At 54.0% G+C, this 22,330-nt stretch overlaps 2 protein-coding genes across 14 annotated transcripts in view; one reads left to right on the top strand and one right to left on the bottom strand.

The window, feature by feature from the left end:
- TMEM63C (transmembrane protein 63C) overlaps positions 1-10,443 on the top strand; it is an 84,529-nt gene extending 74,086 nt beyond the window's left edge. For 8 of the 13 annotated variants that reach the window (XM_033187299.1, XM_033187301.1, XM_033187304.1 and 5 more), the window contains 3 exons: positions 2,380-2,489; positions 3,888-3,959; positions 7,491-10,443. In XM_033187299.1, coding sequence (XP_033043190.1) covers positions 2,380-2,489; positions 3,888-3,959; positions 7,491-7,694 — 386 coding nt within the window. In that variant the 3' untranslated portion in view covers positions 7,695-10,443. Of the gene's footprint in view, positions 1-2,379; positions 2,490-3,887; positions 3,960-4,124; positions 4,562-7,490 lie in introns of all 13 variants that reach the window. The other 5 variants (XR_004431481.1, XR_004431482.1, XR_004431480.1 and 2 more) reach the window with 5 other exon arrangements.
- A 6,155-nt stretch (positions 10,444-16,598) lies between these two features.
- On the bottom strand, positions 16,599-22,330 carry NGB (neuroglobin). The gene is made up of 4 exons (XM_033187296.1): positions 21,890-22,330; positions 20,342-20,453; positions 19,591-19,710; positions 16,599-17,788 (listed from the first exon to the last, which is right to left on the bottom strand). Exons 1-4 carry the CDS (start codon positions 21,976-21,978, stop codon positions 17,654-17,656), a joined length of 456 nt encoding a protein of 151 aa, XP_033043187.1. The 5' UTR covers positions 21,979-22,330; the 3' UTR covers positions 16,599-17,653.

Raw genomic sequence — 22,330 nt, 5'->3', positions numbered from 1 at the left:
TATCAGCTATTGGGAGGCTCAGTTTCCGTGACATTTCCTCTGGGATCCCATAAGATGCCTGTTTTTTTGTTTTGTTTTTAAATTTTATTGTATTTTATTTTGTTTTGTTTTATTTATTTATTTATTATTTATTTATTTATTTTCTTTTTTGAGACGGAGCCTCGCTCTGTCGCCCAGGCTGGAGTGCAATGGCCGGATCTCAGCTCACTGCAAGCTCCGCCTCCCGGGTTTACGCCATTCTCCTGCCTCAGCTTCCCAAGTAGCTGGGACTATAGGCGCCCGCCACCTCGCCCGGCTAGATTTTTGTAATTTTTAGTAGAGACGGGATTTCACTGTGTTAGCCAGGATGGTCTCGATCTCCTGACCTTGTGATCTGCCTGTCTCGGCCTCCCAAAGTGCTGGGATTACAGGCTTGAGGCACTGCGCCCGGCCTTAATTTTATTTTTTGAATCGGAATCTTGCTCTGTTGTCTAGGCTAAAGTGCAGTGGCACGATCATGGCTCACTACAGCTTTGACCTCCTGGGCTCAAGCAATTCTGCCACTTCCCCAGTAGCTGGGACTACAGGCGTGAGCCATCATGACTGGCTAATTTTAATTTTGTAGAGATGAGGTCTCACTATGTTGCCCAGTCTGGTCTCGAATTCCTGGGCTCAAGCAATCCACCTACCTAGGCCTCCCAAAGTGCTGGGATTATAAGTGTGAGCCACTGGCGCCCAGTGGTAGATGCCTGACTTTATGAGTTGCCAAAAACCTGGAAGAGGAACCCAGCCTGCAGGAGGGGCTAGCTTTTTCCTCACTCTTCAGCTGTACACAGCTACTGTTCCTGCCCAGGGGAGCTCAGAGACACCCTCCTAGAAGCAGTCCCTGCAGGCCACAGATTAGAAATCCCTCAGCTTTCTCCCATCAGAGGCACCTGTGACCCCCAGCAACCCCCAACCCCACTGCCCTTCCCTCAGACACTTGACCTTAACCTTCTCAGTGGTGGGAGAAGGGAAACGTGGTGTTTTGTTTCTTTTCTTTCTTTTTTTTTTTTTTTAAGAGACGGAGTCTTGCTCTGTTGCCCGGGCTGGAGTACAGTGGCCTGATCTCGACCCACTGCAACCTCTACCTCCTGGGTTCAAGCTATTCTCCTGCCTCAGCCTCCTGAGTAGCTGGGACTACAGGCGCCTGCCACCACGCCCATTTATTTTTTGTATTTTAGTAGAGACAGGGTTTCACCATGTTGCCCAGGCTGGTCTCAAACTCCTGAGCTCAGGCAATCCGAGGCTGTGTTTTCTTTTCTTTCCCTGTCATGGTGGCATCTGTACCGTCGACTCTCAGTCATTTATGTGGTTTACCCATTTGCCGTCACCCCTAGTTGCTTATCTTGCTAGCCCTTCCCTGCCACCGCAGAGACTTCATTTTTTTCCGTAATGCTCTTTTCCTAAGAATAAAGGACTGCATGTTTATTATCAAAAATAGAAAAAATACAAAGACCAACATGTAAATGACCCATCGTCTCACCCAGAACCTCATGTCTCTTGTTCCCAGCCCCCACTTTCAGGCATGTGCTCTGGGCGCGGGATGGTAGAGAGGGAGCTGTTGGTCTATTGTTACGTTACAAAACTGTGATCGTCCATAGTGTAACATTCAGTCCTGCATCCTGAGATTTTGTACTGAACACGATGTTCTGAGCAATTCCCTAGGTTGTTAAAAGACTGAACACGTAGGTGCCTTTCAGCGGCTGCATGAAAGTCGACCAGTTTTAGTCAGTTCTCCATGATTGGATGTTGAGGTTTGCCACTTTTTGCTACTATAAAAACACTGCGGTACGCATCATTAAGCAGTGATTTTTGGCTGTAACGCATAATTTAAAAAAATTTACCTAGTTAGAAAACTGCTGCCGTAAAAAGGGAACCAAATATTCCCAAATGCAATGTAGATGACTTTTACCTTCTAGATTCCCTCTCTGTGCCATCAGCACAGATAACTGAGCATGCTCACTTCAAAAGGGCTTGCAGGGAAAGGTGTAGGTCAGAGATGGTGTTGGGGGCACTGGCAGAAATGGTCACTCCAAGGTACTTCCCAGGGACCATGGTGTTGGAGGTGACCAGCAGATCAGGAAGGATGCATTTTTATGGGCACTGAAGTGGGTACTGAAGTCAATTAAAACATTTTTTCATGGACTCCATAGATGCCAAATTCTAAACTGCTCAAATCAAACAGAACAAAGGGATGATGTTATTGTGTCGGACTCCTTGATGCCAGTTGTTATCAGAGGAGGACTGGCAAGGTCAAAGCCCTTGCAGTGGTGCTGTGATGGTCCCTGGGCATCTGCCAGTTGGGGTGGCATTTCAGCTGGCAGACTCCTGCCCATGGACTTTTCTTCTCCTTGGCAGGTTCTCTCCACGCCATCACCATCTTTTCCCTGTCCACCCTCCTCATTGCCATGTTAATTGCCTTTGCTGGCATTTTTCTGGGGAAGCTTCGGATGGTTGCCGACTACGAGGTGAGTTGCCAGCCTGCCCCTCCTCCACTGGTTCTCCTGGTTCCTTGGGGGACACAGCTGTAGGATACCCTCCATGCCTGGGCTCCCATAGCACCACAGGACGAAAGGGTCTCGCCTTTCTCTCTGACTGTAGAGTGTGGAACCCAGTGTGCATGCGTGCATGCATGCATGCCTTGCACTAGCTTAGGCTCTGGCCCCCATCCAGAAGACAGCTATCCTCTCCTTTTCTGCCCTCTGACACCTCCAAACTGCAGGCTGCTGGCCCCTCTTTCCTGTGATGTGGGTCCAGTGCAGTCACTGAGCTGTGAGCCTCCAAGGACTGGAAGTCAAGAGACAGGATGGAGCAAAGGAGGTCGGCAGGGGAGTTGATGATGATTCAAAAAAGGGGGGATTGTCATTTTCTCTCCTTTAAGACCCCAGGCTATTGAACTTGAGGTGGCCATGTTTGGAGGTGGCCCCTGCCCCACATGGTTGCTTTGGTTGTTGGCAGTGGGTCCAGCCTAATCATTAGGAGAAGGGAGCCAATCCATGCCCTTTTAGAGCCATGCCAACAACTGTGTGTTCTAGCTCAGCATTTCCCAGAATGGATATCTATCCTGGGGCACTGGAATGATTTCCAGTGGATCACAACATAATTTTTCATTTTTCATGGTTACGTATTTAACATTAACTTTCTGCTTATGGCAACTGAAATACAGTTTTCTGTTTATAAAAATGAATCATTTCCTTTTTAAATGAATGTATATAAAGAAAAGAAAGCTGATTTTAAGGACTGACACCCTGCTGAGCCTGAGGAGGGACTCGGAGAAGGATCTGTTTGCTGCTGGTGTCTCTGTGTCCAGGGCTCTGGGCACAGGCGCCCACTGCCCTCTCTGCCCAGCCTTCCTTTTCCATGCCTGGCTGGAGCACCACACTAGTGAAGGGTCTTGTGAATGACCCCGCTGGCTCTGTCTTTCTAATACAGCAGCATTATGTGATTGGGTTGGCCAGGTGTCCATGCTAGAGAAGGAGGATGGCCAGGAACCTAGGCTGTGTTGGAGTAGGACACTTTCCAAATTAGAGGGGAAGCCCCAGGAGGAAAGACAACAGTGCTGAAGTCAAGGTTTCTCTTAGAGTCAAAGCAGCCTCGTCTTTGAACTTCAATTCCAGCTCTGCTTACTTCCTCCCATAATGGCCCTTGGGAATAGAACATTCCAGAAGGGACTCCCTTGCATCCCAGGCCTCTCTCTGTCCCCCTGGGCCTCAGTCTTGCCAGACTGAAGGTCTGGAAAGACAGAAGATGAGTTGAGTTCCAAGGTGGTGAGAAGCCCAGGTGTGGAGTTGAGGCTCCTCTGGATGTGGGGGGAGGAGCAAAGGGCAGGCCTCCATCCTGTAACCCACCACCTCTCTCTGCTGCAGCCCGAGGAGGAGGAGATCCAGACGGTGTTTGACATGGAGCCAAGCAGCACCTCCTCCACGCCCACCTCCCTCGTGAGTCCTGAGTCCCAGGGACAGGTTGGGAGGGCGGTGCTTGCAGGGGTGGTCTACTCCAGTGGCATCGTGGGGGATGCTAGCATTTGCTGCCCACTCTGGGTACGGGGGAGGAGATAAGGGACCCCTCGGCTCCCTCCTCTAACGGAGCAGGGCTTGGTCCAGGTCCAAATGCTGCCGTGGCCCTGGATGAAGAGTGAGAAAAAGAGAAGAGCCACCATATACTCGGCATTGTCTAGAAGGCACCCAGAGAGGAAGTACTTGGTCAGGCAGGGCGAGACCACAGCGACCTCAGTCATGTAGACGCAGGGGGGCCTGCTGAGGATTGGCCTCAGGACCAAAGGCTGCCCCTGAGGCACAGGGGCAGGCAGAGCGACACAGACAGAGCTTCAGGGAACTATTAGAAGCCTGCACTGCTGGTAAGGCAGGGACGCCGAATGAGCGAGCCTGTCTGCATGCTGAGAGGCTGGCTCAGAGTGCAGGGCCTGCAGGCTGGGTGCTGGCTCTCACACGGCGGCTCAGCCTGGAGGGGAATGGGCATGAGCACCCACCCCCATCCCTGCCACAAATGCAGCTGCAGAGACACCAATGAACGCACTGAGGTGGGTACTGGGGTCAGCCTGTGCCCCAAGGCCAGGGCTCCTGGGAGGAGCTCTGAAGAAGGGTGCCAGGCTGGCACTTGGTGAAAGCATCCCAGAGGAGGGAGCATCGAATCTGACCCCAGGAATGGGCATACGGGGTGCCAGGTGAAATAGGGTGTGGGGCAAGAGTTTTCAAGGAAGAGGAGCAGCCTGTGCAAAAGCCTGGAAGACAGACCAGAGCCTGGGGGACTCAAGACAGTTTTCAGCACAGTGGGAACACGGAGTGGGCGGCAGGGCTTTCTTTAGTTGTGGGCAGAGCTGGGTGTGAGTGCACAGTGACAGAAGCACGAACAAAACACCAGCAAATGGACAGAAGTCACTGGGGTGCCAGATTTGCCTCGCTTTGAAAAACCCTGTATACAAGTCACTGGAGTGTCAGGTTTGCCTCGCTTTGAAAAACCCTGTATACAAGTCACTGGAGTGTCAGGTTTGCCTCGCTTTGAAAACCCTGTACACAGGCACAGATTATCTCTGAGTGGGGACAGGAGAAGGTGCTTTGGTAATGAAGAGACGACAAAGATTTCAAAGCAAGAAAGTCTCTCTTTTCTTGGGACCCTTCCGAAAGGACCCCTCTTGGAATATTGTTAGCAATAAGTTTTTGAAATCTTCTCATGAGCCTGGTGCTTTGCTGTTTTCGCTCTTAATCTTTTGACAAACCCACACAGTAGGGGTTTTCATCCCAAAATGGAGGCTCCGAAGTTCTGTCAATACAGACTCCAGGGCACCAAGCAAGGAAGTGTCAGGACGAAGTTCGAACCAGGTCCATCTGACTCTAAAGCTATGCTTTTAAAAAACACGACTAGGATTTATTTTTTAAATCTTGCCTTATTACAACAGGGCTATATGAACATTGCACATCATTATAGGGGGAAAGGATAAGCAGAAATAAGAAAATAAAAAGTCCATATTCCCACCACCCAGAGATGACCACTGGTCGTGTATATTCTTCCAGATATTTATATACTATGTATCTCTTCCAGATAATATGTATGACTTACATAGTTTTGCTAAAATGAAATAGTACTGCACATACTGTTTTATAACCTTTTGTTGTTGGCGGGGGACAGTCTTGCTGTGTTGCTCAGGCTGGAGTGAAGTGGCACCATCTTGGCTCACTGCAACCTCCGTCTCCCAGGTTAATGCGATTCTCCTGTCTCAGCCTCCCAAGTCGCTGGGATTACAGGCACACACCACCACACCTAGCTAATTTTGTATTTTTAGTAGAGACGGGGTTTTACCATGTTGGCCAGGCTGGTCTCAAACTCCTGACCTCAGCTGATCCACCTGCCTTGGCCTCCCAGAGTGCTGGGATTACAGGCGTGAGCCACCGCACCTGGCTTATAACCTGCATTTTTAGTTAACAATCTCTTTCCATATATATCAATTTTTGATCTCTTTGAGCACCCAGCCCATATTCAAATTTCCCTAATTGTGCCAGAAGTATCTTTTAGAGCTTGTCCAACCCAATATCAAATCTAGCATGTGTGCATCAGGTTTTCATGTCCCTTTTATTTTAGCACAGTGCCTTTCAAATGACTGGAGAGACCAAGCCAGCAGTCCTGCAGAATATTCCACCTGGATTTTTCTGGCTGTTCATGATGTCTTAGGACAGGTTCCATGATCTCCTGTATTCCCTGAACACTGGAATTTAGATCTGATGGCTTGATAGATTCAAGTTCAACATGGGGCTAGAACACATTACCAGTAGTGCTGCAATGTATACTCAGAGATGTAACATCCTGTTAATTCCCATTCATTAATGATGCCATCATGACCCTCTAATTAGGGGAATGACAGAAGGATTTTTCCATGGTTCAGTTGACATTTTCCCCTTTATGACCAAAAGGTCATCTAGATGGTTTACTTGGGTGCCATGCAAATGTCTAGATTCTTTTGTAGGAAAACCATTCCTTCGACCAGGGCTGTTTGGTTTCACTGAAATAAACTCCTACAGAGAAGGTTTCATTCCATTCCCTAATTGCCTATTTTCAAAGTAAAGAGATGGTTTAGGAGCCACTTCAGAGGATGACAATTGCTCTTTTTCCTAGTATGTCCTGTGTTTTTCTAGTCTGCTGCCATCCCAGGCATGGGGATCATTCCTGGGTGTGACAGGTCATATGACCAAAGTCTCTGCTAGCAGTTCCACATCTTTTTTTTTTTTTTTTTTTGAGACAGAGTCTTGCTCTGTTGCCCAGGTTGGAGTGCAGTGGCACGGTCTCGGCTCACTGCAACATCTGCCTCCCAGGCTCATGCCATTCTCCTGCCTCAGCCTCCCGAGTAGCTGGGACTACAGGTGCCCGCCATCACGCCTGGTTAATTTTTTGTATTTTTAGTAAGAGACGGGGTTTCACTGTGTTAGCCAGAATGGTCTCGATCTCCTGACCTCATGATCCACCCACCTCGGCCTCCCAAAGTGCTGGGATTACAGGCGTGAGCCACCGCGCCCGGCTGCAGTTCCACATCTTGAGGACAGGCCAACCAGTGACAGACCCCAGGGGGATTCTGAATGTGCCGCTGAAGCTGTATTAGAAAGTACACTAACTCAGGAAAGGGGGTCTCTCCGACCCCAGCTGAGGGGAGCCTCATGTCACCTTCCCTGGATGCGGCTTGACTTGGAACCGAGAGTGAATGGAACATGTTCTAAAGGAGCAGTGGACTAGAAGTGGGGAGTCCTGCCACTAAACCAGCCCTGGGAGCACCTGGATGTTCATTAAATGATCAAGAAAAATTAGGCAGGTGGGGCAGACAGGACCCAGGCTGCTGGGGAAGAAGGCAGGCTCCAAGGTTTGGAGGAGACAGAGGCGATGGGGGTGGGCCATGAGGGGAGAGGGTGTGCCCAGGGCCTTGCTCCGGACGTGACCTTGCTCCTGTCCCCTGTCTCTATCCCAAGCAGCTATATGTGGCCACCGTGCTGCAAGAACCGGAGTTGAACCTGACCCCCGCCTCCTCCCCAGCCAGGCACACCTATGGCACCATGAACAACCAGCCGGAAGAGGGAGAAGAAGAGAGTGGTCTGAGGGGCTTTGCAAGGGAGCTAGACTCGGCCCAGTTCCAGGAAGGGCTGGAACTGGAGGGCCAGAACCAGTACCACTGACTGGGACCTGAGGCCTCCACTGGCGACTTGTTGAGGAGCCAGGGGGAGGGCCTGGCAAGGGGAGGCAGGAGGGTGGCCTGGACCTCCCCACTACCTCCTGCAGACTTTGAGAAGCCCCCAGTGGAGACATCTGCCACCCCAGCCATGGGCCATACGGGCGCCCTGACCTGCTGCCCAGCTGGAACTGGGGGTGCTCGGCAGTGCTGAGGGAGCCTGGGAAGGGATGGAGGATACAGGGAAGCCCATGTCTTGAAAGAGGTGGCTGGAGCACCAGCACAGAGACTGAACGCTGGGGTCCCTTCCTGGGACCAAGATGGAGAAGGTGTTCCTAAGGGAGGAGGCAGAAAGAGGCCGCCGAAGGCTCTCTGGGGTCATCACCACTCTGCATCAGCTGCCCTTCCAAGGAGCTTCTGCTGCTGCTCCTTCTCCCAGCCCTGGCCCATTCCTCCCCTGCAGTCTGAGGAGGCAAAGGTACGTGCACGGGGCACATTGACAGGACACAGAGGACCACCTCATCACGGGGTTCCCTGCATGGGGATCTGTAAACAGAAAGTTTCTGCACCCACCTGAGGAAGAACCAACTGAAAGCGTAGACCTGAGAAGAGGTAACTCAGCCCCTTCCTGCTCCTCTGCCCTCATCCCCAGGAGCAGCAGGGCAGAGGCCCCTCTCCTTTCTATTCTTACAAGGGTAGCTAGAGCGTGACCACTCAGGGCTCATCAAATGAGACTTGTGTGCATTTTTCAGAAGGAAAACTTGGTTAGTCCTTGCTGGGTAACACAAAGTGGGGTGAGACAGAGGCCGAATTCATGGAAGGGGGCTTTCTCCCCAAAACTCTGGGTGGTGGGAAACCAGCTATACCTCCCCAAGCCCCAGGGTCTAAAGAGAAGACCCCCCCAAAGCCAAAGATATGGCCACTTAAAAGAGTCTCCTGCCTCCTACCCAACTGAGTGCCTGGGCCCCCAGCTTGGTCAAGATGGGCAGTACGTTAGGGTAAGAACCCCATGCTTCAAACTGAAGGACTGACCTTCACCTGAGTCCCAAGTAGGACCCTTCCTCCCTTCTCGGGACTGCCCCTGCACCCTGCCTTGAAGACCACCCAAGCGGCCTCCAGTGTGGGCCTGGTCCAGACACTGCAGATGCTTCAATCATGATGTCGCCCCAGGCCTGCCAGGGGTGGGGTGGAGGGGAGGGTCATGTGCTCCAGGGAGAGGCCCTTTCTGGAGAAGCAAGGCTGCCCTCCCAGGGCTGCCACCACCTAAGACCTGGGGGAGCTGAATTCCGAACAGTGATGGTGACACTCAGCACCTTTGCCATAGCTGGGGGGAACCGTCCTCTGCCTCTGGGATGGGCTCTCATCGGGACCACCGTGTAGCCCAGCCAGGGAGGACATGAGAAGGACCTGTGGGGGCCTCAGTGAACCAGAACAAGCCAAGCTGAATGGGGTCTGTGTGCTCTCCAGGGCCTTCCTCAGCCCCCTCCTCCAAAGGTCTGGGTCCCTGCCACCAACCTACTGAAGGTGGGCTCATCTCACCTGAGCGCCTGCACCAGGCCCCAGTCACAGGGCTGCCCTGAACTCAGATCACCTAGGCCTTGTCCCTGCCCCACCTTTGCCCCATCCCAGCCCCAGAAGCTCCAAGCTTCACTGCAGGTGAGAAATTGTGCTCAATGGGCAGAAACTGCTGTACCCCCAGGGCATGGCCCACATTTTGGCATGGGGGTGTCTTTCCAGAGAGCTTGGGTTGGCTGGAGAGAGGCTGCCTTTCCCATTCCTTGTCCGGCTAGGAATAAGGGGGAAATGATCCTAGCCCAGCCCCTACACACCCAGGTCCCACAGGCCCCTCCTCACTGGCATTTCACCAACCAACAAGGGGAAAGGACACTGTTACAGCACAGCAGTCAGGCCCAGCAGGAGCTTGGCACATGGTGGGGAGGTGGCCAGCTCAGACCCTGCCCGACCTCATCGTATTTGGTATATGGGGCGTGGGACACGCCAGAAGCTGGCCTGGGGTCTCTCCTTCACTGGACACAGCTTGCTGGAGCCTGCCCCCAGCCCCTGAGGCCCCTGCCAGACTGTGGAAGCCACATATGGGAAAGGTCCTGACAGACAATGTGGCGGGATGGCCGGAGGCTTCTCCCTCTGAACCTGGGTCCAGTGTAGCCTGGCTCTGAGAGAAGATGGTGAGGATGTGGAGAAGGAGAAGGTTCCATAGTCCACTCTTAGGGAAACCAGCAAAGCCTCATGGCAGTTGGCTCCATCTGGACCTCCCATGGTCGCTGCAAGGCGGTAGAGCGGGGCATCTTTTAGCCTCCCCACCACCACATCCAGGCCCTCTCAGGCACCTCCTGCCTCAGCCCACACCTGCCTCGTCCATTGCCCCCCTCCCTCCACCTACTGCCATCCCACTCCTCCGCCAGCCACTTCCCAGCTGCCCCACCCCACTCCGTCCTCCAAATCACCCCCTGACTTAATCCTTTCTGGAAGGAGCTGCCGCCCGGGAACCGGTATCGCCTAGAGCCTCCAGGAGGGGCCCTCCTCAGGCCTCCAGTGGCCCCATGCCCGCCCGCCTGACCCTCCACTGCCCCGGAAGCAAAGTGCCTATCAGCAGCGTTGCGTCATCAGGGGCCCCCAGTGGGGGGGGGGGGGTGTGGGCTAACCTTGGCCACCACCACTAAAGGAATGTGCCAGAATGCTGAACCTTCTTGTTAATGCTATGACCGTGCCTTGAATAAACAAGTCCTCCCAGCCTCTCCTGGCCCCTGCCTCGGCCTCTGCATCTGGGCCAGCTTGGCCTTGCTCCGCTGTGCAGTGGGGAGAACTTTCTGGTCCTTGAGCTACCCAGGAAGCCAACAGAGTCGCCCCGAGAGGCAGTAGAAGTCCCTGGTGAGTGCTGAGCCCCATGAGTGGGCCAATGGGCTAGGCAAGCGGCCAGACTTCAGAACACACCGATTTCAGCTGAGGCCCCAGGAAGAGCGGCAGACAGGGCTCAGGTCTGCAAGAGGATGAGGGTGGGGGACTGCGGGGATGGGGGAGGTGGAGGAGAGGTTGGGTGGAGGAGAGGTTGGCACGAAGGAAGTGTGTGGGGCAGCCAGGTGGGATAAGAAACACCCGTTAGCAAAGGCTGTTATAGCTGTGGCAAGGAGACAACAGTTCCCTGCCCTGGGAGACACATCTCAGGGTCAGGAGACCCGTTCTGTCCACTCCTCCAGCAGCTGCATCACCCAGGCTGGCCACCTCATCCAGACAGTAGGGCGGCTGCATCACCCAGGCTGGCCACCTCATCCAGACAGTAGGGCGGCTGCATCACCCAGGCTGGCCACCTCATCCAGACAGTAGGGCGGCTGCATCACCCAGGCTGGCCACCTCATCCAGACAGTAGGGCGGCTGCATCACCCAGGCTGGCCACCTCATCCAGACAGTAGGGCGGCTGCATCACCCAGGCTGGCCACCTCATCCAGACAGTAGGGCGGGGAGGACATGAGGCAGACTGTTCTGCTTCATGACTGAGCAGAGCAAATTTGGGGGCAGATGATGGGAATCTTGTGTGGGTGTTGGGTAGGGGGAGACTTCCATAGTGCTTCCTATGGGGACAGAGGATGACAGTCTCGGGGTGGCTGCCTAAGGACTGTTTCTCACATCTCCCTTGCTGGGTCCTCTCCGCAAGCTTCCACAGTCCATCAGTGGCCATTGACTCAAAGTCCACCATGGTGTGGGCCTGGGCATGGGATCAAGACCCGTCCACTTGTCCCCTCTCCCCCTCACAACAACTATCTTCCAAGTCAAGTCAGCCCTTGAAATCCACAAGGGCGGCTTCTCAGGAGAGAAGCCATGAAGACTCCCTGACTGGACGGGAGGGGGCTGCGCCCTGCTGCTGCCTCTCATGGTCCCCTCCCAGGGGCGGGCAGCTCCAGGGTCCCCAGATGGCAGGCCTGGGACACTGTGGTTCAGCAGACCTTTCAGGGGCCTTTCTCAGGCAGAGACTGAGGAAGAGACAGAAAAAGAAGCTGAAGAGGGAGGGCGGTCGCCCCAGCAATGGAACGTCCTCCAGGGAGGTTAGCATTGGTCGATCCTCTCTCCACTCAGCAGGCAAGGAGGGACTGGAGGCCTGCAGGTGGATTTACTTGGGCTGGGGACAGGACTGGGGCAAGGCAAGAGGGAGTCCCAGGAGGTGGCGCCACTGGGCTGTGCCCAAGATAGGATTGGAGCACGTGACCTGTGCAGGGAGGAAGCAGCAGGGTCTGAGAGTGCCCCATGCCTCTGCCCAGAAACGAAGCCTGGGGTCGCACGGGGCCCCGCCAGGGAAGCCTGGGGCAGCTCACTTCTGTCCTGAGGAACCTCCTTCCTGGCCGATTCCAGGTTTCTAGGTCTGCTCTGTGGAAGGCCTTGGGGAGGCGAGGAGAGCCTGGTCTACGGGGAGACAGGTTCCCAGGCTTTCTCAACAGAGGCTGCTTTCAGAACATCTGACAGTCCCTCGGCCTGGACAAGTGGCAGCCCGGCAGCTCTCAGCCTCAATTTCCAAGGTTCTCCATCTCAGCCACAAATGGGAGTTACTCTCAATGTCCAGGCCCCATCCCTAAACAAACCAAAATTTCTCGGGTGGGCCCCAGTACTCTGTATTTTACAAAAGTCCCCCAGGTGATTCCAGTGTACAGGGAGGGGTGAGTGGATAAGGCAAACAGTCCCAGCCTCAGGCACCGCATGCCCTGGGTGGCCTCAGCATCTCACCATTGCCAGCTTAGAAATGACAACTCCCTAGCTCAGGCACGCTTCTGCCATCGTTATCTTCTTTTGCAATAAGTATGACTACCGTGTGGGCCCGAGGGCCACACACCAGGTGTCAGGGGGACTTCTGGCTACCTTGTCACCTTCAGCGAAGGTTCGAAGACAGTCCCTCTTCCCTCCCCTCCAAACACAGAGCCCAAGTGGCTTCCATGACCGCCTGCCCATTTCTGTGCAATAGAACATGACAACTGCAGTCAACAAATAGGCCTACATAATGGGGTGTCAGGGAGAGACAAAGCTGGATAAGGGCAGGGGGTGCCTGGAGGCGGGGAGGGGATGCTTTGCACTAGGGGGGCCAGCACAGGCTCTGTGGGGGTGAGACATGATAGCCAGCAAAGGGTCTGTGGGCACACATGCAGGGCCTAAAGAACCGGGCAGAGTGAACGAGGGGAGGAGAGGGTGGGACGAGGTTTGAGTGGGCAACGGGCTGTGCAGGCCACGCTGGGACTCCCAAGTTTCACTCATCATCCGGGAAACTCCGGGAGGATTCTGGGGAGGGGGATGACCCCTTAGGTATTTGTTTTCCAGGTTTTTTTTTTTTGTGGTGGTGGTGGTGGTAAAGTACACATAATCATATTCACCATCTTAACCATTGATGGGTTTTTTGTTTGTTTTTTGTTATTGTTGTTGTTGAGACAGAGTCTTGCTCTGTCGCCCAGGCTGGAGTGCAATGGCATGATCTCATTGCACTGCAACCTCCGCTTCCCAGGTTCAAGCAGTTCTCCTGCCTCAGACTCCCGAGTAGCTGGGATTACAGGCACACGCCACCACCATTTTTGTATTTTTAGTAGAGACGGGGTTTCACCATATTGGCCAGGCTGGTCTCAAACTCCTGCCTTCAAGCAATCCACCCACCTCGGCCTCCCAAAGTGCTAGGATTACAAGCATGAGCCACCACACCCATCCACCATCTTAACCATTTGTAACTGTCCTGTTCAGTGGCATGAAATACATTCATAATGTGCAACCATCACTACCAGCCATCCTCCACAACTCTTAATCTTGCAAAACTGAGACTGTATACCCATAAACAATAATTCCTCATTCTCTCCTCCCTGTCAGCCCCTGGCAACCACTCATGTAACCCTTGTGCTGAAATGGTCACTGTCACCAGGGTGGGACAAGTAGAAGCAGAAAGCCCAGTTAGGGACAGGTGTGGTGGTGCACACCTGTAATCCCAGCACTTTGGGAGGCTGAGGTGAGAGGATTACTTGGGGCCAGGAGCTTGAGACCAGCCTGGGCAACAAAGCAAGACCCTATCTCCCCCAAAATTTAAAAACTTAGCTGGGGCATAGTGGCATGCACTTGGAGTCCCAGCTACTCCGGAGACTGAGGCAGGAGGATTCCTTGAACCCAGGAGTTCAAGGCTGCAGTGAGCAATGATCATGCCACCACACTTCAGCCTGGGCAACAGAGTGAGATCCTGTCTCAAACAAACAAACAAACAAACAAACAAAAGGCCCAGTTGGGACTGTGTCGGAGGCATTCAGGAGAGAGAATATGGTAGCTTGCACCAGGATAGGGAGTGAATAAAGAAGCAGTTAAATTTGGAAAACAGGTCAAGGATTCATGGATGATTAAATGTGGGGTCTGAGGGAAAGCAGGAATGCAAGGATGACTCCCAGTTCTTTAGCGTGAAGAACTCAGCAAACACTGATTTCTGAGGTGGAGAAAGCTGGGAAGAAAAAGGCCAAGGGAAACTCCAAGAGTTCCATCTTGAGTGTGTTCCGGTTGAGATGTCATGTGGGGATGTCAAGGAGGTGGCTGGATACAGGAGTCAGGCTGGAGATGTTCATTTCAGTCATCAGCACCTGGGTGGTGATTAAAGCATGGGACTGGCTGAGACTTTGATGGGAGCAGGTGCAGGTGAGGAGGTCTGAGGGCTGAGCCAGCACAAAGATATAGGAGGAGAACCGGCAAGGAAAACCAGGAGGGACTCAAAAAGGAAGGACGGCGTCCCCAGCTCTAACCATGCTTGAGAGTAAATGTGGCGTAAAGAGGAGTAAAGTCAAAAGATGCCACGAAGCAGCTTCAGCCAAGTGGAGAATGCTGGAGAGACCATTAGACAAATGACCCACTTCTCCCACACAGCAATGGTGAGGGGAAAAGGCAAGAGGAGCCAGGCCAAAGGGAATGAGTGAAGAGACACAATCAAATGCAAAGTGTGCATCCCGAGTTGAACAAACCAACTGCAGAGAGACGTCTGGGAAATCTACATGTGGATGAATGTGGGCCATCAGGGAATTGGAATTAGGTGGTGATGAGGAGATACTGTTCATCTTGTTAGATACATTGATGGCGTGGGTTCATATGTGAAATAAAGTGCCAGCTAGAAATTCATATGGAAGAGTTTACAGGTAAAAGAACATGAAGTCTTGAATTTGCTTTAAAAACTCTCCAGCAAAAACAAAAAAACACAAAAAATGGTGGTGGGGGGTGCAGTTGGGGTACATGGAGATGCCCTCATCTCTTGATTCTTGTGTATGTTAACATTTTTCCATCATAAAAAGTGTAAAACTAAAGGCATGACCTACTTTTTCAAGTGCTGCTGAGCAGGAGAGGAAGATAAGGACTAAAATGTGACCCTACATTTGGCAAGATGGGGGTGGTTGGTGACCTTGACTGTAGTAGATTGAAAGTAGGGACAAAGCCTGGTTGAAGCAGGTTCCCATCCTCCCATAAGAAGTGAGATGAAAACAGCAAGGAAAGACTACTCTTTAGAAGGGTTTTGCTATCAAAGGAAGTAAAGAACCAAAAGGGTAGCTGGAGAGGAAAGGAAGTGAGGGGCTGTTCTTTGTATAGGAGGGGAGATGTGGGCTGACAGAGGAGGGATGCAGGAGAGAGAGAGGGCTGAGTCCTTAAGCAGAGGAGGAGGTAAGGAATATTCTCCCCGATACAGACACGTGTGTGCATACACACACGTGCACACACACCAGTGCATGCCCATGCACACACGCACTCACACCTAAGTAGAAGAGTGGCTTTCAAAAAAGGTGAAAGCACCCATGCTTAGGATGACTCAGACACAAGTCAGAGGAGGGCATTAGATCTTTCCAAAGCCAGGCCACCTCGAGAGCTGTGGGCCAGACATGGACACCTGAGCCTGACCCATTAATAGGTCACACAGCAGATGAGGCCCTGCCTCACTGGAGCCTGTAGGGCTCCAGAAAATGCTTTGGGCACCACAGAGGGCAAGGCGTTCCTAACACGCTGCAGACCCAGTGCCTGCTGTCACATAGCCTGGCAGGCCTGGCATCTGAGCTTAAAGGAAACGAGGCCCCATCTGGGAGCTGGCAAGGCCCCATGGGCATCTGCTACATTCAATGTCAACTGAGAAACTGGAAGCCTAGGGCGAGGACAGCCAGCCCAGGCACAGGCCTTGCAGCCATGCGTGGGCTCTGGATCCGCTGCTGAGGCTGGAACACGTGGAAGTAACCCCAAACCTGCTCCTGTCATGCCCATTCAACGCAGTTCCTCCTCCCCACATCCCTGGCTGGCTTTCTAGCCCACAGCCTGTGGGGTCCCAAGCCCCCAACCAATGACCTGCTTCAGACCATAGATCAGTCTGGGTATGGGTTTAACTAACCCCAAAATGTATAATGGCATAAGCACAAGAGAAATTTGTCTCTTTCATATAAAATTCAAAATGGGTGATTCTGATTAACGGGCACCTTCCTCCAAGCAGCGATTCAAGGTTGGGACTCCTTTCACCTGTGGCTCTGCCATGTTTAACACGTAGCCCTCATGGTCTCTGTGAGTTCTGTATCACCCCAGCAGAAGGATAACAGAGCATGGAGGAGCATGCAGGAGTTTTGGGGGACCAGGCCTGGGAGTGGCACACACATCTGCATGGTCCAGCGGCCAGAGCCCAGTCACACACCCCACCTAATTGCAAGGGTGGCTGCATGACATCCAGCTGTGTGCCCAGGAGGAAGAAGAGCTGGGTTTGTGACCTGCCAGCCAGTTTGGGCCACAGACCCCACAGATGTCTGCCACTGGCTTCCCAGAGCTTCCTCCCAGGCCTTGGCCTCCTGGACTCCATCCTCCCATCCTGCCTTGAGATCTGCTGCCCTGCAGCTTCATCTGGTACAGGCCAAGACCCAAGAAAAGACCAGGCCGAGGGTCAGAGAGGCACACAGTACCAGTTTATTTCTCATGAGTTTATAGGATCACAGACAGCACAGAGCAAACAGTAAAAGTGCAGACGGCTGGGGTGAGGGTGGGGGTCTCTGCAGCTGCCTTCTCTCCAGCTGCCTGAGTACTGGCACACAGTGGGCAGTGAATCTGAGAAGCTGTGGCCTCACAGTCGCTGCAGGCTGAGCCAGAAAGGAGGGCCGGGGGAGGTAAGACTCACTCCTGCAGCAGCGGGTTGGTGATGAAGGGCTGGGGGAACTTGGGTGTCTCTGGGATGAAGTCACCCCCCTTCCTGGCCAGTCCCCAGCCCCGCCCCACCTGGCCAGCTAGCTGGGTTCCCGCAGCAGCGGAATAGTCAGGGAGTTCCTGGCAGAAGTGCTGAATGAGGGAAAGGGAATGCCGCCAAAGGAAACCAACCCTGTCAGGGCATCTGCACAGCCTGCGCAACTCAGATGAGCCCTATTGAGACCCAAGTCCCCCTTCCCTTCCCTGGCAGTTCTGATTCTGCTCCCACACCTGGGATTCCACCAAGAAGGCTAAAGCTGCCTTTCTCTTTATTTGTGAAAAGCAAGCCATCTTGGGGCAGGAAAGCAGTGAAGGGACTCGGCAAGTAAGATAGAAGGCACTGGAAGCTCAGCCATCTCACCCCTGCCTTGGCCTGCACTCACCTGAAGAAGCAGGACAGACAGAAGAGCCCCATCCCCTCCCACCCCATACTTTCCAGCTCCATCCCACCTCTGCCACCGAAACATTCCTCACAGGGCCAGAGGGAGTGCCAAAAAGGTAAAAAAAAAAAAAAAAAAAAAGGGCAGGAAAGAGGCTATTGGGGATGAGGGGACACCCAGAAGCCCCTTCCTGGAGGAAAAGCCACTCCTTCTGCAGTTGGACTCTGGGAGACTGAGACCCAGCCCTGCCCCAGCACCTCTCCAGTGTGGCCAAGTAACAAGGACCAAGATGCAAGGAAGCTTGGAGAGCCTGGGCTACAACAGATACAGACCAACAGACAGACACAAACAGATGGGGGCCACTGGGCAGGGTCGCCTCTTATTCGCTGTCCCAGCCTCGACTCATGGCCTGCACCACAGCCCTGTAGAGCTGGCTCCAGGCGGCCCGTGTGGCTGGTGTGAAGGCCGGGCCCAGACACTTCTCCAGCATGTAGAGCAGAGATTCACCCACTGTCTGCAGAGGCAAGAGGCACCTTGTCACTTCCAAAGGCAGGAAGGCACTTGTCCATTCCACAGGTGAGAAAACTGAGGCCTAGGGCTGATTAGGGCTCTTGGGCCTTTTTTTCCTCCTGCACAGAGTCCATGCTTCCTGAGCAGGGTCCTACCCAAATCCTTGGGTATCACATTGTGCCCACCTTTCCCTCTAAATGTGAGGCTTTATATCCTCACATTTTTCACCCCACTCTCGGTCTTGCAAACACTCCATGAGTGGGGTCAAGACATTGCCTGGGACCTCCCAGCTTAGACCAAACCAAATCATTGCCCCCAGAATGGAGTTTCCTCATCTGCAAGGCAGCAATGATGGGGTTAAGAGTCTGGGCTCTGGAGCCAGATAGACCTGAGTGCAGATTCTGACTCCACTCTTCATCAGCTGGGTGACCTTGAGTAAGTTATGTAACCTCTCTGAGCCTCAGCTGCTTCATCAGTGATACAAGGAAAGTAGAAGCTCCACCTCCTGGGCGTGTTGAGATGATAAATGGGATAATCCAGAAAAAGCTCTTAGCACAGCATCTGTATACAGGAAGCCTACAGTGATAATAGGCCAGGCACAGTGGCTCACGCCTATAATCCCAACAGTTTAGGAGGCCGAGGTGGGCAGACCACTTGAGCCCAGGAGTTTGAGACCAGCCTGGGAAACATGGCAAAACTCCATTTCTACCAAAAAATACAAAAATTAGCTGGGCATGGCAGTGCATGCCTGTAGTCCCAGCTATGAGGGAGGTTGAGGTGGGGGGATCACTTGAGCCTGGGAAGTTGAGGCTGCAGTGAGCTGTGATCACATCACTGCACTCCAGCCTGGGCGACAGAGCAAGATTCTAACCCCAAAATAAATAAGTAAGTAAATAAATAAATAAATAAATAAAGATAATGGCTCTCATTTGCTATTACTACTCATAATAAAATAAGGTTTATTTATCTCACAAATATTAACTGAATATCCACTATAGCCCTGGTAGATCAGGCATTGTTCTGGTGCTAGGGATGGAGAGGAGGACAAGACCAACATAGCTCCTTCCTCAAGGTGCTCACCATCTGGCAAGGTGACTGGACTGTGTGGCAGACTGTCATATCAGTTGCCCCCAATGGGCCACACCTCAAGGATTCATGCCCTTGAGTAGGGTCCTCTCACATTGACACTGGGCTTATCCATGTGAGTGGCTTTTGTCAATGGGACATTAGCAAGAGTGATGCAAGCAGAGGCTTTATAGGTGCTTGCACACTGGGGCCTGTTCTCTAAAAACTCCCTCTCAGAACTCAGCTTCCATTCTATAAAGAAGCTCAGATAGACTAGTGAATGACAACAAACCGCAGGGAGAGAGCTCAAAGGCTGACAGGCCTTGGACATTCTAGCCTCAGTTGAGCTCCCAGCTAAACACAACACACAAGTAACTCCAGTTACACCATGCAGAGCAGAAGAGCTGCCCAGCTGAGCCCAGCCATGAGAAATCGGAAAGCATTGTCATAGTTCTAGGGTTGTTTGATACATAGCAACAGGAAATTGAGCAGACCAGCTAATCCCAAAGGCTCCTTAACTTTTATGGTTTTAAAAGAAGCCATGTCAGAAAAGAGAATTTGGAAGCTCAGAGAGGTCAAGCCCATGTCAGGGCCACACAGCAGGTAACAGATGCAGGCCCACAGCCCTGGTTATCTAAGGATATGGGAATGGGAGACAGAACAGGTGGCTAGGGGAAGTCTGGGAGAGAGAAGTGGCCCCAGGCCAGGAGCTCTGGAAAGAGTCAGAGCTCCTTTACCCACCGAGAAGGAGCTGAGCTTCACACCCACTGCCCGGTGCTTCCTGCCCAGGCTGGCAAGGTACTCCTCCAGCGAGGACAGGTCTTCCACATTGGTCACTGCAGCATCAATCACGAGCATCACCTGCCAAGGCCAAGGCAGCAGTGAAACAGAGAGGCCAGAGCAGCCACATCTGCTCACAATCACAGCCCAAGGCATGAGAGGGTCCCAAAGCAAGACAGGCCAGCAGGACCCTCAGTTTCCAGGATCAGGGGTCAAAGGCAGCCTGTGTCTACTACATATAGGGGGCACACAATACATGGTGGCCAAACTACTAATGTTACACCCATGAAGGAAGCCTCTCTCCTCTGAGGAATTCACATCTCTAAACACGCCTCCTGGAGAGTGTTGTCTGCTGGGACGAGGAGAAACTGAGGCCCTTTGAGAATCATGAGATTCTAAGAAAATCTCAGCCTGGTTTTCATAGGTAGATAGTTCCCAATGATGAGGATCTGTGCTAACACAACCTATGGGAGCCAGGGGACAAAGGCAATGACAGAGGCTAAGACCAGCTCTCTGAACACAGGGTAGGGAAAGAGGCTGATTTTGATGTCCCAGACCAATCCAGTCCAGAGGGAAAGGAGCTGATACCCTGCTTGGGGGAACAGGAGGGGAGTAAAACTAGGCCTGGGGCAGAAAGTCATTTTCCCCATTCTCCACCAGGGAGGTGCTTTGCTGGATCCCAGAGGTCACAGCAGCTCTGCCTCCCTCTCACCTTCCTGATGTGGTCCAGGAACTCAGGTGAGGAGATACAGTCCACTGGGCTGTAGAACTGGCGGCAGTTGTACTGGAAGAGGGGCAGCAGGTCAGGCTCCAGGGCAAACAGCCTGTGTGGGTGAGGCCCAGGTGTTAGCCCTGAGGTGTGAGCCCCTGCAAGCCCCAGCAAGCCTGGCTGTCCTGCAGTCAGAGGGCGGGGGTGCCAAGCCAGGTCTCAGCTGCAAACCACAGCAGACTCTCCCACCTGGCACTGCTCCCTGGTCAGCTTTGGTAGTGCCCTCCTCCTCACACCTTCTACTGGCTCTGGGCAGCATCCTAGAAAGGGCAAATGTGTCCCAGGGCCTCTGGTACACAGGAGCCTCTCGGTGAATAGCTGAAGGGTGTGATTTGGGACAGGAAGAGGTCCCCAAACAGGAAACCTGGAGTTATATTGTGTGGAGAGCTCTCGCACGCGCGCGCGTGCTCTCGCTCTCGCTCTCTCTCGCTCGCTCTCTCTCTCTCTCTCTCTCTTTCCTGCGCTGAGTACTTTCCGTGTGGTTAACTTTTAACTGTATTCCTCACCATCCTAAGCAGTGGGTACAACTGTTACCCCAGTTTTACAGAGGAGAAAACAGAAGCCCGGCGAGGTTAGAACTCGCCTAAGGTCACACAGCTTGGATGTAGTGGAGCCACAGCGGGTGCCAGAGAAAAAAGTGAGCTGGGGGAGTCCGAGGCAGAAGCAGAGGCTCTCCTCGGCATTTGGGTAGTCTCACCGGGTAACTGAATTTTTTCCCCTTTTGTTTTGGGGGCGGTTTTGCGGAAGCCTAGGCAGAAGTTCTGGGCTACTCAAGGGTGTCAAGGATTGGGAACACCACGGTGAGGAAAGCAGTGCCAGGTTGGTGATGGCGGAGGGGTTACCGAGGCGGCGAGCTGAGGTTGGAGACTGGCCTTCCCTTCCCCCGGGGCCTGTGCACCCCCCCCACCCTTCTCCCCTGCGGTGAGGCTCCCGCATCTGTCACCCCTTCCCCGGCATCTGTCACCCCTTCCCCGGCGGCTCTCTGGCTCTTTCCTCGGACAGGTTTGTCTTGTTGGTTGTCAGGAATCCACACACCTGGAGCCAGACAGCTCACACATGGGCGCAGGAGCTCGCCCCACATACCTCCCCTCCCTGGCCCTCGGGGCACCCCAGTACCCTGATACCTGCAGCGGGGTGCACCCCTGCAGTCACACGGAGGAGGCACAAGGCGGGGTGGAGGCGCCGCGCGGGGACGGAGGTCCACCCACCAGATGTGGGGAGATCCGCGCGAGGAGACCCGGCCCGACCCGGTGAGCCCCGCTGGGAGCCAGGTGTGTGGCGTGGTTGGCAACAGGCGCCCACGGTCGAGAGAGAGGCAGAGGGGCTGTGCCATCCGTCGCCGCGCCTCGCTCCTCTGGCGCACATCTGGCAGCCGCCCCAGAGCCCCAGCAGCGGCCAGTTTTCCCTCCTTCGGGGCCGGTCCTGCCGCGTGACCCCTTTCCCGCCGAGGCAGCCTCCACCCGCACCCCCGGGCGCTCGGGCCGCCCTCACCTGGCGAACAGGACGGTGCCGTGCTCCAGCGGGCTGCGGCTCACCGCCCGCCAGCTCTGCCGGATCAGCTCGGGCTCTGGGCGCTCCATGCTGTCCCGGGGACGCGGGGCGCGGGGCTGGGACCCTCGGGGCTCGGGCGCCGTCACCTCACGTGCCGAGCCATCTCCTCCGCGACGGGCCCCTCCGCGCCCGGTATGCCCCACGTGCCTCCGCCCGGCGGGGGCCGCAGCCGCTCCTTCCCTGGCGCGGGAGAGAAGAAGCGCACGGCCAGCCGTAGGTGGAGGCACCCCAGCTGTGCTTCCGGGGACCCCGCTCGGCCGCTGCGCCCTGCGCCCCGCAGCCAGGAGAGCCGCCCCGCCCCGCGACGCCCGGGCTGGGCGCTTTAAAGCCGCCGCGGCCCCCGCCCCCTCCAGGCTAGCGAGGCGCGCGCTCCCTCCGCCA

Source organism: Trachypithecus francoisi, unplaced genomic scaffold (genome assembly GCF_009764315.1).
Source record: "Trachypithecus francoisi isolate TF-2019V2 unplaced genomic scaffold, Tfra_2.0 Lachesis_group3, whole genome shotgun sequence".
Classification (NCBI taxonomy): domain Eukaryota; kingdom Metazoa; phylum Chordata; class Mammalia; order Primates; family Cercopithecidae; genus Trachypithecus; species Trachypithecus francoisi.
This window is presented reverse-complemented; position numbering and strand designations above follow the sequence as displayed.